Here is a 22,209-nt window from a genome sequence, read left to right as displayed (position 1 = left end):
CTTGCATGTATTTGGAAAAAACATTTAAATTTCAACTAAATATTATTCTTTTAAACTAGTAAAATTTTCTAAATAGGAAGATATTTTGAGGAGTGTGAACCCGAGAACAAAAATAGCTTTTACCTTCTTTGCATCCCTTATAAGAGTGTATCAACAGTAACACAATAATAGTGGGGAATTTTAACACCTCACTTACACAAATGGACAGATCAACCAAACAGAAAATTAATAAGGGAACACAAGGTTTAAATGACAGAGTAGACCAGAGAGATTTCATTGATATTTATAGGACATTCCATCCAAAAACAGCAGATTACACTTTCTTCTAAAGTGCACATGGAACATTGTCCAGGATAGATCACATCTTGGGGCACAAATAAAGCCCCAGTAAATTTAAGAAAATTGAAATCATATCGAGCAGCTTCTCTGACCACAATGCTATGACATTAGAAATCAATTACAGGGAAAAAAACGTAAAAAAAACACAAACGTATGAAGGCTAAACAATACATTACTAAATACCCAAGAGATAACTGAAGAAATCAAAGAGGAAAACAAAAAATACATAGAGACAAATGACAATGAAAAAATGATGATCCAAAACCTATGGGATGCAGCAAAAGTAGTTCTAAGAGGGAAGTTTATAGCAATACAATCTTACCTCAAGAAACAAGAAATATCTCAAATAATCTAACCTTATACCTAAAGAAACTAGAGAATGAAAAACAAACAAAACCCAAAGTTAGCAGAAGGAAAGAAATAATAAAGATCAGAGCAGAAATAAATGAAATAGAAACAAACAACAGCAAAGATCAATAAAACTAAAAGCTGGTTCTTTGAGAATATAAAAAAAATTGATAAACCATTAGCCAGATTCATCAAGAAAAACAGGGAGAGGACTCAAATCAATAAAATTAGAAATGAAAAAGGAGAAGTTACAACAGACACCGCAGAAATACAAAGCATCCTAAGAGAGCACTACAAGCAACTCTATGCCAATGAAATGGACAACCTGGAAGAAATGGACAAATTCTTAAAAAGGTATAACCTTCCAAGATTGAACCAGGAAGAAATAGAAAATATGAACAGACTAATCACAAGTAATGAAATTGAAACTGTGATTAAAAATCTTCCAACAAACAAAAGTTTAGGACCAGAAAGCTCCACAGGTGAATCTATCAAACATTTAGAGAAGAGCTAACACCCATCCTTCTCAAACTCTTCCAAAAAACTGAAGAGGAAGGAACACTCCCAAACTCATTCTATGATGCCACCATCACCCTGATACCAAAATGAGACAAAGATACTACAAAAAAAAGAAAATTACAGACCAATATCACTGATGCATACAGAAGCAAAAATCCTAAACAAAATACTAGCAAACAGAATCCAACAACACATTAAAAGGATCATACACCATGATCAAGTCGGATTTATCCCAGGGATGCAAGGATTCTTCAATATACACAAATCAATCAATGTGATACACCATATTAACATACTGAAGGATAAAAACCATATGATCATCTTAATAGATGCAGAAAAAGCTTTTGACAAAATTCAACACCCATTTATGACAAAAACTCTCCAAAAGTGGGCATAGAGGGAAACTACCTCAACATAATAAAGGCCATATAGGACAAACCCACAGCAAACATCATTCTCAATGGTGAAAAACTGATAGCACTTCCTCCAAGATCAGGCACAAGACACGGATGTCCACTCTCACCACTCTTATTCAACATAGCTTTGGAAGTCCTAGCCAGGGCAATCAGAGAAGGAAAAAAAATAAAAGGAATACAAATTGGAAAAGAAGAAGTAAAACTGTAACTGTTTGCAGATGACATGATACTACACATAGAGAATCCTAAAGATGCCACCAGAAAACTACTAGAGCTAGTCAATGAATTTGGTAAAGTTGCAGGATACAAAATTAATGCACAGAAATCTTTTGCATTCCTATGCACTAATGATGAAAATCTGAAAGAGAAATTAAGGATACACTCCCATTTACCATTGCAACAAAAAGAATAAAATACCTAGCAATAAACCTACCTAGGGGGACAAAAGAACTATATGCATAAAATTATAAAACACTGATGAAAGAAATTAAAGATGATACCAACAGATGGAGAGATATACCATATTCTTGGATTGGAAGAAACAACATTGTGAAAATGACTCTACTACCCAAAGCAATCTACAGATTAAATGCAATCCCTATCAAATTACTAATGGCATTTCTTACAGAACTAGAACAAAAAATCTTAAAATTTGTATGGAGACACAAAAGATCCTGAATAGCCAAAGCAGTCTTGAGGGAAAAAAACAGAACTGGAGGAATCAGACTTCCTGACTTCAGACTATACTACAAAGCTACAGTAATCAAGACAATATGGTACTGGCACAAAAACAGAAATATAGATCAATGGAACAGGATAGAAAGCCCAAAGATAAACCCACACACCTATGGTCACCTAATCTATGACAAAGGAGACAAGGATATACAATGGAGAAAAGACAGCCTCTTCAATAAGTGGTGCTGGGAAAACTGGACAGGTATGTGTAAAAGAATGAAATTAGAACACTCCCTAGCACCAGACACAAAAATAAACTCAAAATGGATTAGAGACCTAAATATAAGACCAGACACTATAAAACTCTTAGAGGAAAACATAGGCAGAACACTCTTTGAGATAAATCACAGCAAGATCTTTTTTGATCCACCTCCTAGAGTAATGGAAATAAAAACAAAAATAAACAAATGGGACCTAATGAAACTTAAAAGCTTTTGCAAAGCAAAGGAAACCATAAACAAGACAAAAAGACAAGCCTCAGAATGGGAGAAAATATTTGCAAATGAATTAACGGACAAAGGATTAATCTCTAAAATATATAAACAGCTCATGCAGCTCAATATTAAAAAAACAAACAACCCAATCCAAAAATGGGCAGAAGCCCTAAACAGACATTTCCCCAAAGAAGACATACAGATGTCCAAGAAGCACATGAAAAGCTGCTCAACATCACTAATGATTAGAGAAATGCAAATCAAAACTAGAATGAGGTATCACTTCACACCAGTTAGAATGGGCATCATCAGAAAATCTACAAACAAATGCTGGAGAGGTTGTGGAGAAAAGGGAACCCTCTTGCACTGTTGGTGGGAATGGAAATTGATACAGCCACTATGGAGAACAGTATGGAGGTTCCTTAAAGAACTAAAAATAGAATTACTACATGACCCAGTGATCCCACTACTGGGCATATACCCAGAGAAAACCATAATTCAAAAAGACACACGCACCTGAATGTTCATTGCAGCACTATTTACAATAGCCAGGTCATGGAAGAAACCTAAATGCCCATCGACAGATGAATGGATAAAGAAGAGGTGGTACATATATACAATGGAATATTACTCAGCCATAAAAAGGAATGAAATTGGGTCATTTGTTGAGACGTGGATGGATCTAGAGACCGTCATACACAGTGAAGTAAGTCAGAAAGAAAAACAAATATTGTACATTAACACATATATGTGGAACCTAGAAAAATGGTATAGATGAACCGGTTTGCAGGGCAGAAATTGAGATTCAGATGTAGAGAACAAATGTATGGACACCAAAGGGGGAAAGTGGTGGTGGTGTGATGAATTAGGAGATTGGGATTGATAATGTATACACTAATATGTTTAAAATGGATAACTAATAAAAACCTGCTGTATAAAAAAAATAAAGAAAAAAGAGTGAAAATTAACACATTTTTATACATCTTTTTACCCAGTCTACGTATCACAAATCATCCAATTAGTCAGCAGACTAACCATCTGTAACACTATCTGTGCTGCATACTTTTGACTTGTCAATCCAGATTTAACTTCACCCTTTACCCAGCTCTCTGCCCCAGGAGTCTCACCTCTGTGGCATACATATACCTGGCTCCTTTACACTTGGCTTCAAGTTGATTTTAGCGAATGGAAGGCATCAACAAGTGATCAGCAAATTGGATAAGAGAAAGATTTTTAATTTTCCATCACCCCCCTTTCTGGCTGGTCACTTGCTGGCAGTGACTGCATTCCTTATCTGAAAGCCATAGCTCCAACAGACTACCCTCTCCTGCCTCTCAAGGACTTGCCATTTCCTGTAACTACCCTCTCTTCTTACTCCTTCAAGTTTAGGGGGAGTAACAATTACTAGCCACCCTTTTCTATTTCCCTTTTCATATCCACACTTTTCCACAATCTCCCTGATTAAATTTCCTTGGATTGCACAGTTTTAGCATATCATTGATTTCCTGATGGCAACCTGATTTATATGTTGACCAATCTGGGTATATTCACTGAGGCATCCATATGTGTTGCTAGGAAATAAATGAATGGAGAGGAGGAGAAGGGTGCCTTTTCTAGGAATATGATGGGCTAGGATATTCAGACCAACCCTCCCACTGAACATAATTAAAAATGCTGAATAAAATGTGTAACAAATCTGTTAATGGCATCTAAGATCTAGCAAGAAAGTAAGGAATTACTAGTTCAAAATATAGGTTGTGATGGGAAGCCAGATAAGTAAAGTAATAAAACTGCTTTTCAACCTGAGGGAATTTACAAAACCGGAGAACTTTTTAATCTTGATAGCCTCGTGATATACAAAGGTCAAGTGAAAAAGCCCTGAGCCTATCCAAGTTGGAGAGAAGAAAGTACTTCCATAAAAAGAGACTTTTCCTCCATAAAGTAGGCATCCTAAAGAACAGCTCTCCCCACCCCCTTCCAAGGGACCTACCATGGGGCAGAGCAGGAGAGGGGATACCTAAGAAGCTATAATTCTAGGGTAACTCTAAAAGAATACAAAAAGTATTTATAACTTCTAAAACAATAGTGGAAAAACTTAATGACAAAAAAATCTAAAACTAAAAAGAGATATAAAATAAGAGGAAAACATACGGTACAAAGAAGAAACCCAAATCAGGGTGAAAAATATAAGCATAAATACATTAGTAATCACATTAAATGGATTAGATGCTCCAATTAAAAGATGATCAGATTGTAGGTAAAATGAAAATTATTTGTTATCAAGAGGACATGTTAAAATATAAAGATACAGAAAGGTTGAAAGTAAAAAAAAAAAGATATAGCATAAAGACACTAACCAAAAAAAAGAAAAAGAAAATGCTAATGTAGTTAAATTAGAATCAGGTGAAATCAAATTTAAGCCATGCATTATAAAGATCACTTCATCTGATAATATATAAATCAAAAATTGATAGAACTACAAGATAAAATAAACAAATAGATACTTATAGTAGGAGATTTTAGCACTAAAAATAAGATACAGAATATTTGAATGACCTAAGGTACTTGGTCTAAATGGATGCATATATAACTCTACACCTGACAACTACACAGTACACATTCGTTTTAAATTCTCATGGGACACTAATCAAATCCTGGACTATAAAGAAAACCTGAAAGAATTGAAATCATACATAAATAAAGCGGAAACAATACCTTCTAACGAAAATCCAAGTTGTTTATCTCTTCCACAGAAGAGTATGATATCCCAATACCAAATAGCATATAACTTCTTAAAGCATAGCAGAGAGTCAGGGTACTTCCAACTGGAGTAGAACTCCAAAGGGCTCTTTATGGAGGAGATGGCACTTGCACAGAGCTTTAGAGTATACTGGGGTTTTACAACTTGCAAGACTTATTTGGATAATACTAAATAGAATAATAGGAAGAAATTGTGGCTACATGAAGGGAATAGCAAGATAAAGAACCAGAAAAGCATTCAGGAATCTCTGGCAGTTTCTAGACTAGTAAATGACAATGGTCACCCATTAAGAAAAAATGATCCTCAAAATATAAAGATAAGGTATGCTCTGATAGATTTATACATAAACTACAAAATTTAGTTAGAGCTTCTATAATTTGGAAAGAGTACAGGTACTTAAGAAACGATGTGATAAGAATGTAAGAAACTGTAAAAAATTGCTGAGAAACATTAAAAATTGGAAAATACTTGTTAAAGTAATTTTGCTTCAGAGTGTGTATTTCAGATTGTCTCTAGGTCTTCCAGCAAACAAACAAACAAAACTCTAGAGTGGATCTAAGCTGAATCATTTCCTAAAATCAAAACCGTCAAGACAGAAAACTGGAAACCTGAGAAGTTCTGGTGAATGACATCTGTGTCACCCTCCGTAAATCCAACCTGTACTCCCCGGGAAACAGAGAATTGACTGTACTTTCTGTGGACTTTGGATAATAGGTTTCCCACCTGCGTTCACTCTGTTTAAGACCCTTGATGAACAGACCTTCAAAGTGGTTTCTAAAGCTTTTTTTCCCTTTTGTCTGAGGACTGCAGACTGGCAGCTCATGAAGGCTGATCTTTAGTTCTACAGAGTACTCTGTTATCGGCTTCCTGCTCAGACTCCTAGGTTCACTGAGCAACTGGCTGCTTGAAGAGCCATAAAATTGGGGTGTCATCAGTGCCATTTAGTGATTCCTAACATCTAGCTTGCATCTGTCATAAGACCTATCAGTCTTTCCTACAGTAGTCTGGCTCACTGATTTTTTTTTTTAAAGAGTGGCCATCATATCTACATGAATGCTATATAGAAGTTATCTGAGTACATTACATTTTTCCTCGTGTTCTTCTGGATATTTCCCTCCATGTTGATGGCTAGAAGTTATTAAAGCTCACCCTACTCTAAAACAAGTCTTCAATTCTCTGACTTTTAAAATAATCTACTGGGGAATTCTCTTTTACAAAGCCTCTAAAAGCCAAGCCACAGCATATCACATCCATACCACTCCATTATCTACTTAAGACATACACACACACACACACACACACACACACACACACACACACACACACATATCTCAAGACATTCTTTTACCAGAATAGCACAATGTACTCCTGGATCTTTTCACATACAGCAACACTGAGGCTACTCTGAACAGGATGGTTAGTCTCATATGTAACAAAAAGCAATGCTGGACTTAACCTGTACTAACATTTCTTGTTAGTGGATATTTCCTTAAAAGCTAATATGTATTATTTGCCAAAAAATTTTTAGAATAACCACATTTTGTAAATAATATGTTCAATACTTCTTTTTACATTTCTGTTCAAAAAATGAAAATAATGCATACTTTCAAGTGGCTGTTAACAAATTAGAAATATAGATCTTCAAAATTCATTTGAAATATGTGAAAATTATAAAAATTATCAGAGAACATTATATTACTCTGATGCAAATAATTTTGAACAAAGAACATATATAATTGTGAATAGGGAAATCATAGTTATATATAGCTATGTATATATATAACCGTTTGAAGATATACGATCCAAATTTACTTATGTGAAAACATCACTAATGACACTAAATTTTATGCATCATAGTAAGTCATTGTTTTCTAGTTATCAAAAATAATTCAAACATATTAAAATATTTCTTTAAGCACAATTCATTAATATTTTTCACCCTAAATTACATTAACAGATTTTATACTTTCTCATCTCATTTTTTTCACTATAGTCATGGTTTTAACAACAAGCTCAGATTGATATCTGAAAATTCACATTTCCATGTATTGACTGACTCTCAAGGACAAAGATTGACAATATATAATCAATGGGTAAGACCTACAAAAGTCATGGAAAATTAAATGGTGTCAATATCCAATTATCTAATCAATGCAACAAATCTCTATATATTGGGGCAAGAAACTTTTCTCCTGCTTTCTTTTCTATTCCTCATACAATTTTCTTAGTTCTTCCAGGACTTGCCCTACAAATACCATCCTCGTCACTTCACTTAGCTGAGTCTATTTCATGCATATAGATATTTAATTATTTTGTTTAGTGTGGTTTTACAGTATCAGTTGTGTAGCTTTTGTTTGCAAGTAACTGAAAATCGAACATAAGTTGACAAAAAAAAAGAAAGGAAATGTACTGCCTCAATATATAGCTAATTCAGTAGATTTGGCTTTTAGACAAGGCTTTATTTAGGCATCAAATGATGTGGACAAGAGTCAGTCTCTCTCTCACACTCTCTCTCTCCACATTATTCACCTACCCCTTCCTTGTGTTGGTTCCATTTTCAGGTATTATACTCTCAAGGTCCCAGAAAGGATATTGAAAGATCCCAGGGCCACATGCTTTCTTGTTCAGCTCTACTGTTAAAGTTAGCCATTATTCAAAGTCCAGAAGTTGAGTCATGTCTCTGTTTGGCCAAACTTACATCATCCTTGAACCAACCATCATCCCATGGTTGATGTGATATGCTGATAGACTCAAGCCAATCAGGATCTACTTCTATAGCTTAAGATATGGTCAAATCTACTCATACTATATTGCTAGGAAATGTTGGCAACAGTTCAAAAAGGTGAAGGGGCAAATGGATGCTGAAAAAGAAAGCATGGCAGGCAAACTCCACCACATTGCTGTCTGGACTCTCGAGAATTCTGTTTAAGTGTATATAAAGGGTTAAATGAGTAAGATAAATAATTAGTTGATTTGCACACATATTTTTAATGCACTCCTGTCCAAACTTTTGAGTGAAGATTTTCCTACATTAAAACTCAAGACTATACTTATAAAATTCAACTCAGATGTAATTATAATAAGCTTTACATTACTTTTTTAAATCCGTAAACTACAAGTATTGCTTTTATTGCTCAGAAACATAGCACTTCATTCTGTATCCCTTTCATGTCCCATTCCGATACAGATCATAGTAAGCAACTAATGTATTTATGTGTTTCTTAGAAAACTTAAAAGTTAATTATCTTGGATGTATCATGAGTACTGTTGTCTAAAACATTGGGGTTAAGGGTCATTTATCCTACATTTAAGATCAGTTTAAATGTAATAACTCACTGAGACTGCTCAATAGGTATTTGGGAAATCAAAAGGTAATATTCCATAGTAAAAAAAATGATGAAGGGCTTCCCTGGTGGCGCAGTGCTTGAGAGTCCGCCTGCCGATGCAGGAGACGCGGGTTCGTGCCCCGTTTCGGGAAGATCCCACATGCCGCGGAGCGGCTGGGCCCGTGAGCCATGGCCGCTGAGCCTGCGCGTCCGGAGCCTGTGCTCCGCAAATGGGAGAGGCCACAACAGTGAGAGGCCCGCATAACGCAAGGAAAAAAAAAAAAAAAAAATGATGAAAGAAGGATCCATTACAATGTGAAATGTCTTGATTGAAATATATCTGTCTGAAAATTTCTAAAACCAATAATAATCACCACACCCATGAGGAAAACTTGATATGGCATAACTGCTTAGAAAGCAGGCCTAGCTTGTTGCTTCTTTAACACTGGAGTTACAAACAGGTTTCAGAATATATCTCAATTTTTCCTCTAAACTTCATACATGTTGCTAACTTAGTGCAGAGAGAGATATAGCTGGAGAATGCCATTTTGCTTAGTTGTGCCCTTATTATGCAGACATTTAACACATTTGGGGGAAACTGATCTACTTATCTGATAAGGAAGATACTTGCTAACATAACATTTTACAGTATAGAAAAGTACTCACTTAAACGACCTAATTTGATTCTCAGAACAACGTAAGATACTAGAAGGTGAGATATCCTTCTGTAGACACAGACACAGAAAGCTTCCCACAGGGAGGTGACATATGAGCAGTCATGGAGCTGACATGGACTGTCAGCTCACTGAGGTCAGGACAGTGGCTGAACATATTAGGGGCTGAAAATGTTTATTGAATAAATCAATCAGTTAATTAAATCTGGACTTAAATCTGTTCTTTTCAATGTTCAGTGCTTTTCTTACAAGTAAACTATTATTATAGTGTTATTTACATATTTTAACAAATAGAGCTCATTATCAAATTGTGGGGCTCAGGAATAGAAGACAGAAAAAACTAAGCAAAACAAAAAGCTCCTCAAGAGCTTCTTCTTTCCTGCTTTGAGGACATAGGCTTAACCCTGTTTTCTATAGTTCCCACTATGTTCAATCAACAATCAGTTGAGGCTCTCAAGCTACAGAGCTTTGAAAAGCCTATGTCTCTAACAAAGGGCAATTCTGAATGTACTCAGGTGTTTTTTGTTTTGTTTTGTTTTGTTTTTTTAGGCTTTTTCAAAACATATTTTTTATGCTTTTGTTGTCAGGAGAAAACAGATGAGATAAAACATGGTAGTTGAGCCTTTGGGTCTGGACACAAAAACAGAGCCCTCAAGTTGACTTTCACAGAGACTTGATAGAAATTTAACAATATGTAAAGAGAGTCTCTTCTTTAGAGGTCTAATGCTGAGGCTGGAGGTAGAAATAAGACACAGCCCCTGATTTTCACCCTACCACAGTAGCTGAATGAGTTGAGTTTTATCCTATGTAGTCCAACAAGGCCTGACAAACTGCACTGCAGTACAAGAAGCATCTCTCGGGCAATGATGCGTAAAGACAGAGGGATTTTTTAGTAAACGGCAGGAATTAGGCTTTAATACTTTCTACTAAAAGACTTCATACCCCAGACAGCTGACTGCTATCCACTGAATCTTGGCAGGCAACAAGATTGCTGAAGCTTAAACTGAGAAGCTGTGTTAAGCAGATTTTCATGAATGTACAAAATGCTTTATTTGTAAAGCTGCTTTTCTTTGTTACAGTTCAAAATGCTTTTCTTCTTTTTTTAATCTCTCAGCTTGGTCAACTCTCAGTTTTTATCAAAATTACTTTTGAAAATGTCCTTTTAAGAGCCAGAGAAGAGAAATAAATGCTCACCTCAACAAAAATAAATGTTTGTTTTTTTTAAAAAAAAGAATAATCCGAAAAATGTCAATCAAAGAGATTAATAATGATCATGGGCGTTATAAAAACTAGAAGACACACAGAAAGACATTAAGTACTTTACCATTATTTGGAAGTTCTAGAGGGCTACAGGCACTGTGTGTGATTCTACCTTTCGGCGAAGAGATGAGTTTTGCAACGAGAGATGCTGAGATGGGCTGCACTAGTAGAGAGGTGAGGTTTGATCGGTTTTGTCTAAAGCTTCCATCTGTATTCGAAAGAGAAAGAAACAGAATCCTTAGTAAAGAGAAGTTAAAAACACTTGAAGAGCAGATTTTTCTGTAATATGTCTTTAAATGATGAGCAGTAAGTTTATTTCAGCTCATTTGTTTGTTTATTCCTTGGTTATACTCTTGTCTAATTATTAAAAATGATTTGAGATACTTCATAATAAAAATTCAGTCCAAATACTATTAAGTATCCTAGTCAATTATGGCAGATCGTACACAGGCATTTACTTCCATTCTCCACTGAAATGACAAGAAAGAGATAAAAAGCATCAACCCACAGGGGCCGAGAGAATAGGAGACACATTAGCAATAAGATTCTATCGATAGAAGCATGAAAACAGATGAATAAGTGTCAACTGATGTGACAGACCAAGGAGACCAAAACCTAAGCCAGAAGACGGAGGAAGCTGAAAAGCAATGCAGTTTGTACCACAGAACCCAGAAACTCTTGAGAACTGGTAACACCAGCTACCTATTAAAATAGGGGTAAATGGAGGGGCTGGAAACAGGTGAGTTTGATGAAATTCGGATTGTGAGGGGGGTCTCTCCTCCTGAACCCCTCACTCACCCAGTCAACATGAACAGTGCCCGGTCCTCCCTCCCTCCAGCAGAGACTGAAAGTGGGACACTGAACAGGGAGACACCAGACACAGGGAAGGGTGACTCGTACTTTAAATGGGACGGTGTTATGATTGCTGAGACCCTTCAGATGCCTTACTCTCATGGTGCCCAGAATCCTTCCTTCCAGGTTGGGCACTAGATAATTCACTTGTGGTAAATAGGACCAGGGCAATGGAGAATACAGAAAAATACTGAAAATGTGGAAGTCTACCAATAAAATAACTCCCTCAAGACATCCTACATTGACACTTATCAGTCAATACATCTCACCACATACAGAACTTCAAATGAACTTATGCTGCCATTCTTAAGTAGGAGCTCTCAGCCAAGGCCAAACCTAGAAAGGCACAAGAGCAGCAGACCTAGTGAGGATAAGAAGAGGATGTCAGGAAGGGGGTCTCCAGGGAAATAAAAATCATGGGAATACCAGATGCGTCTTAATGTTCTGAGAACATATTCACAGTAAGATCAGAGAATTAGCATTTGAAGAGGTTCGAGATATACAGAAGAATGAGAAATCTATAAAATGAGACAACTATTAGTTTCAAAGGGAGCAAAAATTTTCTCGAGAAAAATGCAATCATCGTACATTGTGAAAAATATTCACACAGAGTTATATAAATAATGACTTTTTAATACAAAAATGGATATTATTCTTTAGGAAAAAAGAAAAAAGGGCAAATGTCAGGGATGAAGGTACATGGAAACTTATGAAGGAAAATTAAATCTTTATCTTTCATAGTGGGACGTCAATATAATGAATACAACTGAAAAATGTATTCAGCTCTTAAACATTCTATTGGGAGGCACAGACATAAATATGAAAAGTAGGTAACAACTAAAAATGTTGAAAGCAATTAAGTGCTTACCTTTGGGACAGACAAAGGGGAGAGAAACACAGGGAAGGATGGGAGAAAAAAGGTGACACACTTTTATAAATGAAGCTTTATAGAAATATCTATTTATATTCATCTGTAACTTTGAAAAAATAAAAATTAAATTAAATAAGGAGAGAAACAACTATGGTAACACAAGAGAAAAATTACACAAGTACTCTGAGTAAAGAGATTGGAGAGAATAAATTCTGCATAAGGAAAGAACTAAAAAATATCTGCTTATTTGGTTTATATATTTATACTGACTCAGAAAAAGAAATACACAATGGAATGACTATCAGGCAGCCAATAATGTTTGAGAATACAGAGCTATATTTTTCAGACCTTTATTAGGGAAAATAATTGCCACAGATTTTCTCAGAATTTAATTTGGTAGAACTGCATGGGGGTGAAAAACTCTACAATACTGGTATACAGGCTCCAGGAGAAAGGTTATAAATGAGAAAATATGTTACAGAAGCATTTCCTTAATTTATCATCAGGAAAACCACAAGGCTAAAACGTGGTATTTAGCTTGGGCCTATGGCAGTCACAGAAGTCATGGCTTTGAAGAAAAAGTAATGAGATTTAAGCTTAGGATCGGTTTTGTTGTATAAACACAGAGCTGGTCTCATAATTTAGTAGCCCTTTTTATATGGATATACAACTGTGCATTTTGACCATAGCATAGTTCATTTGACCCTAGTGTAGTTCATAACCATTTTCATGTCATAGTACCGAGACTGGCTATATAATTTGCAAGGCCCAGAGCAAAATGACAATGTGGGGCTTCTTGTTCAAACAGTGGGAAGGATTTCAATATGGCAATAGCAGGGATATGAATCAGGTGTGGGTGCTTTTGAGGGCAGACTGCACACCCATGAATCGGGCCCTGCATGGTTCACACAGAAGATGCTAGCAGCCATGCAGCAAGCTGAGGTCAACTGAAAGGGACTTCCACCACAAGGAAGCTGCTGTCCAGAGTTGCTGTTTCTCCAGGCTGCACCTGGGGCCATGGTGATTAATATCTCAAGGCACAGACATTATACCTCACTCAGCACACCAGCTGGGAGGTCCTGATATAGCCGTCTCACTATGGTTCTCCCAGCATGTATTTTCTCCCTCAGCCATTACCTTTGAAATTTATAGTGTATACAGGACAATGAGATAGTATTTATGAGAAATGTACAGTCTGTTATTTTGCAGTTTTCATGGATGTTAGGTGCTAACATGCCGCCAACACAAAATGAAACGTCTTAAAATGCTGCATGATTTCACCACTCTTCAGTTCAGATACTGAACTTGCCATTCAAGGCCCTTCACCATCTCAGACCTTATATTTCCAACATTATTTCCTACCATTCCTCTCCATATATCTTATGCTAAAACTTAAGCTATCCCCCTACATATTCTGTGATTTATACCTCCATGTTTTTACATAAGCCATTCCTTCCACTTTACTTGCTCTTCTCATGTATCTCATGTCTGAACTATACATTCCCTTTAAAGCCCAATTCATTTTCCACAAGAAACTTTCTCTGACACCTTCAGCTCTATATGATATATCTGCACCTTTTTTTTTTTTCAGTACTTGCCATTACTAATTAACATTATCGCTATGTAAAAACATTTTGGTTTCCCCTCTAAACTCCTTAAAGAAAAGGACCAAGTCTTCTATATCATTGCATGACACACAATGCTCAGCACATTGCCAGGATCATAACAGGAGCTCCATAATTAATGGGAGAAAGCAGGAAGGAAAGGAAGGAAGGAAGGAAGGAAGGAAGGAAAGAAAGAAAGAAAAGAAAAGAAAAGAAAAGAGAGGAAAGGGAGAGAGGGAGGGAGGGAAGATGGATTAACAATTTCTTGAAAAATAGTTTAACGTCTCTGTCTTACCAGTTTTCTGAATGCCTAGAAAATGGAGCAGGGGTACAACTGAAAAAAAATTATAATTCTATTAATCCTATGCTTGCTGAACATTAGTGCTTTCTCCCCAGCTAACTACTCTCAAAACCTTCAAAACCCATTCATCCCGGGCTTCCCTGGTGGCGCAGTGGTTGAGAGTCCACCTGAGGTCAACTGAAAGGGACTTCCACCACAAGGAAGCTGCTGTCCAGAGTTGCTGTTTCTCCAGGCTGCACCTGGGGCCATGGTGATTAATATCTCAAGGCACAGACATTATACCTCACTCAGCACACCAGCTGGGAGGTCCTGATATAGCCGTCTCACTATGGTTCTCCCAGCATGTATTTTCTCCCTCAGCCATTACCTTTGAAATTTATAGTGTATACAGGACAATGAGATAGTATTTATGAGAAATGTACAGTCTGTTATTTTGCAGTTTTCATGGATGTTAGGTGCTAACATGCCGCCAACACAAAATGAAACGTCTTAAAATGCTGCATGATTTCACCACTCTTCAGTTCAGATACTGAACTTGCCATTCAAGGCCCTTCACCATCTCAGACCTTATATTTCCAACATTATTTCCTACCATTCCTCTCCATATATCTTATGCTAAAACTTAAGCTATCCCCCTACATATTCTGTGATTTATACCTCCATGTTTTTACATAAGCCATTCCTTCCACTTTACTTGCTCTTCTCATGTATCTCATGTCTGAACTATACATTCCCTTTAAAGCCCAATTCATTTTCCACAAGAAACTTTCTCTGACACCTTCAGCTCTATATGATATATCTGCACCTTTTTTTTTTTTCAGTACTTGCCATTACTAATTAACATTATCGCTATGTAAAAACATTTTGGTTTCCCCTCTAAACTCCTTAAAGAAAAGGACCAAGTCTTCTATATCATTGCATGACACACAATGCTCAGCACATTGCCAGGATCATAACAGGAGCTCCATAATTAATGGGAGAAAGCAGGAAGGAAAGGAAGGAAGGAAGGAAGGAAGGAAGGAAAGAAAGAAAGAAAAGAAAAGAAAAGAAAAGAGAGGAAAGGGAGAGAGGGAGGGAGGGAAGATGGATTAACAATTTCTTGAAAAATAGTTTAACGTCTCTGTCTTACCAGTTTTCTGAATGCCTAGAAAATGGAGCAGGGGTACAACTGAAAAAAAATTATAATTCTATTAATCCTATGCTTGCTGAACATTAGTGCTTTCTCCCCAGCTAACTACTCTCAAAACCTTCAAAACCCATTCATCCCGGGCTTCCCTGGTGGCGCAGTGGTTGAGAGTCCACCTGCCGACGCAGGGGACACGAGTTCGTGCCCTGGTCCGGGAAGATCCCACATGCCGTGGAGCGGCTGGGCCCATGAGCCATGGCCGCTGAGCCTGCACGTCTGGAGCCTGTGCTCCGCAACGGGAGAGGCCACAACAGTGAGAGGCCCGTGTACCGCAAAAAAAGAAAAAAAACAACAACAACATTCATCCCAATCAACTCACTAATTAACTTTGCTCTAAAATTACCTTTGTCTGGGTAAAAAAAAAGTATATAAATAAAATTATCTTTGAGATATATTTAAAGTTAATAAAAAATCAATAACTTCATTCTTTTTTTTTCTCCAGAATGCCCTATTAAGCATCTGAAACAATGCATTTAAAAGTTAAATGTGAGTGAACCCTAAAGAGTAATTGACCATAACTGCATGACTAGTAGACTTGCATTCATTTTGAAATATCTGAAGTAAGTGGTTCATTAATTTTTCACCTTCAGCTTAATGGAAATTTGACAAACAGTTCACTTCTAAGAGCAGATACTAAAAGCAGGACTTTACAGGACGCAAACACTAAATTATAGACAAAAGTTATTTTTTAAAAGTTCATTTATTGAAGAACTGATGGAATTTCATTTTCTTACATGATTAAGAGACTTTGAATAAAACCAAATACATGTACCATTTTTATTCAGTTATATTTTAAAGCATTTATAAACTATAAGAACCCATTAGATATGAGCTGAAAATCAGGTAGATTATGTACCTTGATGTAAACAGTACCATCCAGAAAATATTTGACATATTTTAGCATTTTAACTTTTAGATTATAGCATTTATATCATAGCTTGTACATTGTGTAGGCTCTATAAAGACTGACACTAAGTTTTATTTTAGTAGATAGCTAGTTCTCTCTTCACTTTATGAACTCTTTGTAATCTAGATAAGGATCCAAATCGATCCATCCCATTCAATAATCCAATCCTCAGTATCATGCCACATGCATACAGTAGAAAGAGCAATCTGGATATATATACAGAGTCCCAAAATTGACTCCATCAACGACTCATTGTTTGAAAAGTAACATAAATAATTTCACTATGAGAAGACTGTCATCCCATCTACTATACCTGAACAACCAAGGTAACACTGAAGGGTCTTCATTATGCAATTGACTGAAATAAAAATAATACATTAGCTCAGAGGCCTAGACCCTGAACCACAGTGGCTGAAATTGAGAAGAAATGAGATTAAAAATAAGTAAAATGGTTTCTTATTGTACATATGTAATAGGATTTCATTATGTTTTTTCAAATCATTGATGCCCACTTCAAGCCCATTTGCATATAAAGAAAATATGTTAGCTGCCAGCATTTTTTGTGTGGCGAGATGTAATTCTTTTAAAATCAACTGAAATGTTAGTGTATAAAGCAATGCCAATTACCCAAAGAATATCAGGAAAGATAAACCTTCAGAGACCAGAAATCTTAGACACTGGGATCCTCAGAATTAAGGCACTGAGAGGAGGGATAAGGTAAAGAATGTGCTGGTAAATAAAACAATAAGGGCCTTGTATGGCTCAGTGATGAGAATGTGCCGCCTTTGGGGAGGACAGCACATTTCCAAATTGAGGTGTGTAACTCAGCCCTCGGCACCTGACTCTGTGTGTGTGTGTGTGTTTGTGTGTGTGTGTGTGTAAACATAAGATCAGTGCTACATGATGTAACCATAGACCCTACAGATCCTTCCTATTCAGTGTGTAGTTCTTGGACAAGCAGCAGGGGCAGGACTCATTAGAAATGCAGAATCTCAGGCCCCACCCCAGCCCTTCTGAATCAGAATCTGTAGCCTAACAAGATCCCCAGGTGACTCATGTGCACATTAGATGAGCAATGGCCTAAATCATTATATATTTTTCTGTAGCATAATTGATATAATTTTCATAGCAAAGAACATATAAAAAGTGCGATGAAGAGGATGAAGAATAATAGACTATGTTTGCTCACCTTACCCCAAATTAAGGATGACAGAGCCTTTGACTATATTAATAAACTCCAAATCAGCAGTTTTTTCAGAGGGTCTCCTTCAAAATGGGTAACAGGTCTGTGCATATGCTGTCACTAAATAGCAAGTTTAAATTGGACTGAGAACATTTCTTTTTGGTTCTGCTCTTTTCTCAAAGATAAATTTGTTGATTTAAAGATCAAAATTACATTTACAACACTTTATTTCAGTCATGAATAAATATTACAGTCTCTAACTGATTTGAATTTCTTTTCTACATTTTCAGCTATTCTAATTCATTATAGTAAGAGACTGACAAACCTAAAGTGTAAATACTTCCCATTTGCCAGAGAACCAAGCAATCAAAGAGCTTAAAATGTAGAGATTTTAAAAATACATTTTGTGCTGCACTTTTATGAAAAAGACTCAAATATCAAATGAACAAGCTGATATCAGCAATGTTATCCCAGAATATTTGATCTGACTTTCTCCAGAGGACTGCCACTTTGACAGAAATCAGACCATTAAATAATCGGCGTGGATGTTTTTTCACTTTTTTTTTTTTTTTTTTTTTAATACCCAATGTATTTATTTATTTATTTATGGCTGTGTTGGGTCTTCATTTCTGTGCATGGGCTTTCTCTAGTTGTGGCAAGTGGGGGTCACTCTTCATCGCGGTGCGCAGGCCTCTCACTATCGCGGCCTCTGTTGTTGCGGAGCACAGGCTCCAGACGCGCCTGTGGCTCACGGGCCCAGTTGCTCCATGGCATGTGGGATTTTCCCAGACCAGGGCTCGAACCTGTGTTGTCTGCATTGGCAGGCAGATTCTCAACCACTGCGCCACCAGGGAAGCCCCACTTTTATCTTAGCTCACTCAATTTAGTTATTTCCCTGAAATGACCAGCACACTGAATTGGCTAGTCATTTTGTTATCCTTGTAAATACAGCTGATCCTTTATTATTTCAGTGTCTCATAACCTGCTGGTTACATCACCAATCTTCCTTAAAACTAGTCAAGTTCAGCACTGTGTTGTTCCGATTTTTATTAAAAATGAAATACATAACATTTAAATATGCTTTGTGCTACGCAGTCTTCTCAGAGCTTGTCCAGGCTCTCTATGTGTATACATATATACATACATACACAAACATACATGTATACACATACACACATGTATAATTATTTTTAAGGATACAGGATTTTTATTACTGACAGCTATTCTCATAATTAAAATGAAAATTACTATTTCATGAGTTTACATCATATTTCTTGCCTTCTCTCAAACTAACACAAATTGTAGGTCTAAAAGCTGGCTAATGCCGGTTTACCCAACTCTTAGATGTTGCTTACTCTAGGAAGCTTGGTCCTCATATGTGTCCCCACGTAAGTCCTTGCTTATACACTTAGTAAACTGGCTCTGCTCTAATTTCCTTTTCACTTTCTGCTCACTGGCCAGAGTATAGTATAGACATCTTGAGGGCTCATTCACTGGTCTATTGCCACGGCTTAGTACATTTCATAGTAAAAGGGAGGGCGCAGTGAATATTTTTTGAATGAATGATCACATCAGTATTCGAGTAACTCAGTTTTGTCTAATCATAAGCCTAAAACTCATGACTTATAACACAATCACAAAATGCTAAACATGAAGACAGATGGTCTCGTCTCCTCATTTCCTTGGTCCTCTCTCAAGCTAAAGTGCCCTACCACGTTCCCTAGTAAATATCACAATATTTAAATATTTAATTAACTTTTAATAAAAATAATTTAATTAGCTTTAGCTGATGCATTATAAAAAGTCATATTTAGTTTTACATTAAATAGAATAGAAAGTAACATACTCATTTATAAAGCAGCAACATTATATTCTGACTTTAAAAGAGCATACAAATTATGTACAGTCAACTGTATTTTTTAAAAGTAGTATATAAGAAAAGTCTTTGGTAATAATAATTGATTAATTTATATTAATAATTGTTCATTTAATTTGAGCTCTACCTTTCCAATTAGTTTATTCAAAGGTACTGATCACAGATATGACACAGACTCAGAAAGAGCTAGAAAAGCTTTCCCATCACTAAAAATATTTTTCCTTTAGGTTTAGACAAATAAACTCAAGATTTATTTTTTTATTTTTATTTTTTTTTAAACTCAAGATTTATATCAGTAACGTGAAATTATTTGGGGCACAGGAAACTAAAATATAAATTACCATCATTCTCTCCCCTGAAACAAATACACTTGGTCATCTGTGTATCTGTGGTTATGCAGCCTTGGAATTTGTTCTAAACTTGGCAAACATTTAATTAAAGAAGAGTTTGTATTATATTAAAAAGTTTTGATTAATGTGCAATTAAGCAAGGTGCTAGGCTTCTTTTGGTCATTATACAGGACATAAGCATAGTATTTAATTATATTGTTAGCTGAAATCTGGCATGTCCTATAATTGAATTGATTATTATTTACAGAATTATGAGAATGTATTTTTATAAATAATTTGTTTTTTAATGGCTTTAAAACACATTGATATAATTACTTCAAAGTCCATTGCTATGTTTCAGGTAGATGGTGGTCATCATTAACAACATGTTTTCTAAAGATATTTTTGTGGTATGATCCTTTCTACTCAAAAAATAGGACTTCCTTTGGCATAGGGTTTTACATCACTGAATTTATATTTATAAATTTGTCATTTTAAGTAAAAATGTAGATGTACAATGGCAGTAGTAATATTCAGATACTGACAAATGTTTTCTTAATTTTATTTCAGAAGAATAAGTGGTTACATGAGAACTGATCCCCTATTCCACATAACTCTAAATATTTCTATTCTTTTGTATTCATCATTTGTCTACTCCAAGACTATTTCATTCCTTAAAGCATTCTAAGAACATGAACATTTGGAAATAAACTATAAACTGTATCATAAGAAAAACAAACTAACAGACAAAATATTTAGTCTGTTCTTTACTTTGAGGAGAGTAGTCTAGATTCATAACTGGAATAATTGGCCATCTGCACATTACATGTAATATAAGCAAAGCAATCCTCTTCAGAGGCATTCCCCTGAGAAATTTCCCATTTCAGACTTGAAGGGTGTGAACACTGGAATGATTTGCAGTTTCTTTTTAGAAAAAGTACAGTTTGCAAAGATAGAAGATAAACTATGTAGATGTGTTTTGTCTGTTTTTTGGTTGCTGTGAAAGTATGAAGCCATTAATTTACAATAAAATTCTTCTTACCAGATTGTAATGAGAACACATTATTTTATGAGACTGATTAGATGAACAGGCAGAAAACCAGTGCATTATTTCTGGATTAACTTAGTTTTCAGATGTTTTCTGATAGTAAAAATGGGAAAAAAAAAATTAACGCTTGTTCTTCTGATATAGATGTTAGATTAAATGAGCTATCTATATGAAGAGCTTCCCAGCTTTTCCTGGCTTCCTGTGTATTTTCTGTTGTTGAAATGCAAATACTGACACAACAAAGGGACAATGGTCTGGATTCCAGAGACCAAAATCTGCTCCTTACTCTGCTTCTAATTGGGAAGTGACTCCGAGAAAATTTTCACCTCATTTACAGCCTTAAACTCATCCTATATATAATGTCTAAGGATTACTATTTCTAAGATTTTGATTCTAAACTTGTCCATGAGTGATTGTTTAAATAAGCTAATAGTTTCCTCTCCAAACTGTGTTTCAGAATAACATATGGAATTTTATAATCCTGATATGAATATAATAAAAATCTTTCTCATCTTTATGTTGAAAGAACTTCTTTGTATTTATATGGTTACATCTAAATTTTAGGTAACAATTCCACTGTAATTACAGAAAAGTTCCTCATATTTGGAATGGGTAATATGAAAGATTTCATTCAATTCTCTTCCTGACTTACTATTTTTCTTAAAAAATTATTAAAATTATTTTTACTATTAATCACACAAAGAATTATAACTTGAAAAATTTCCCTCTATTATCTTGCTGTAGTGGTAGTGTGTCTTCAGAGAAGATACACCTGGAAGAATAAGATGGAGATTTTTAAACATGTGCCATGGAAAAAATTCCATCAGCTAATAAGTCACAGATTGATCATCAAGAATTGTGTGTACATGGAACTCAAGTCAGAAATATTCTATTATTAATTTTTCCTCTGAATTTATGTATATGGGAATTTTCTTACAGAAGAGTCCTAGAACTTGAATGTAATTTAATCAAATTGTTTTGGATGTACATGTTCTCAAAGTATTTTACAAAGTGGAACCTAAATTCACATCCAAAAAAAAAAAAAAGACTAAAATAATGCTTTGCCTATTTTCTTACTAAGGTAATATTTTTTACTGTATTGAAAGGTTATCTCACTAAATAATGTTTTCTTTGAAGTCACAGCACAGGCTGCAATGGCACAGTGAGACACAGTATAGCACTAATGGTCCAGTTAATAAGCTAGGGTGTTTTTAAGGATAGGAATAATGTCTCTGTTAGT

The 22,209-nt window shown here is 35.6% G+C and overlaps 1 protein-coding gene across 1 annotated transcript in view; it reads right to left on the bottom strand.

Annotated features, from left to right (window-relative positions):
- Positions 1 to 22,209, bottom strand: part of NAALADL2 (N-acetylated alpha-linked acidic dipeptidase like 2) — a 903,327-nt gene that overhangs the window by 403,955 nt on the left and 477,163 nt on the right. The window contains exon 7 of the mRNA XM_007454970.1: positions 10,877 to 11,020. Within this exon, the coding sequence (XP_007455032.1) occupies positions 10,877 to 11,020 (144 nt within the window). The remainder of the gene's footprint in view (positions 1 to 10,876; positions 11,021 to 22,209) is intronic.

This window comes from Lipotes vexillifer, unplaced genomic scaffold, assembly GCF_000442215.2.
Source record: "Lipotes vexillifer unplaced genomic scaffold, Lipotes_vexillifer_v1.1 scaffold487, whole genome shotgun sequence".
In the NCBI taxonomy this organism is placed as follows: domain Eukaryota; kingdom Metazoa; phylum Chordata; class Mammalia; order Artiodactyla; family Lipotidae; genus Lipotes; species Lipotes vexillifer.
This window is presented reverse-complemented; position numbering and strand designations above follow the sequence as displayed.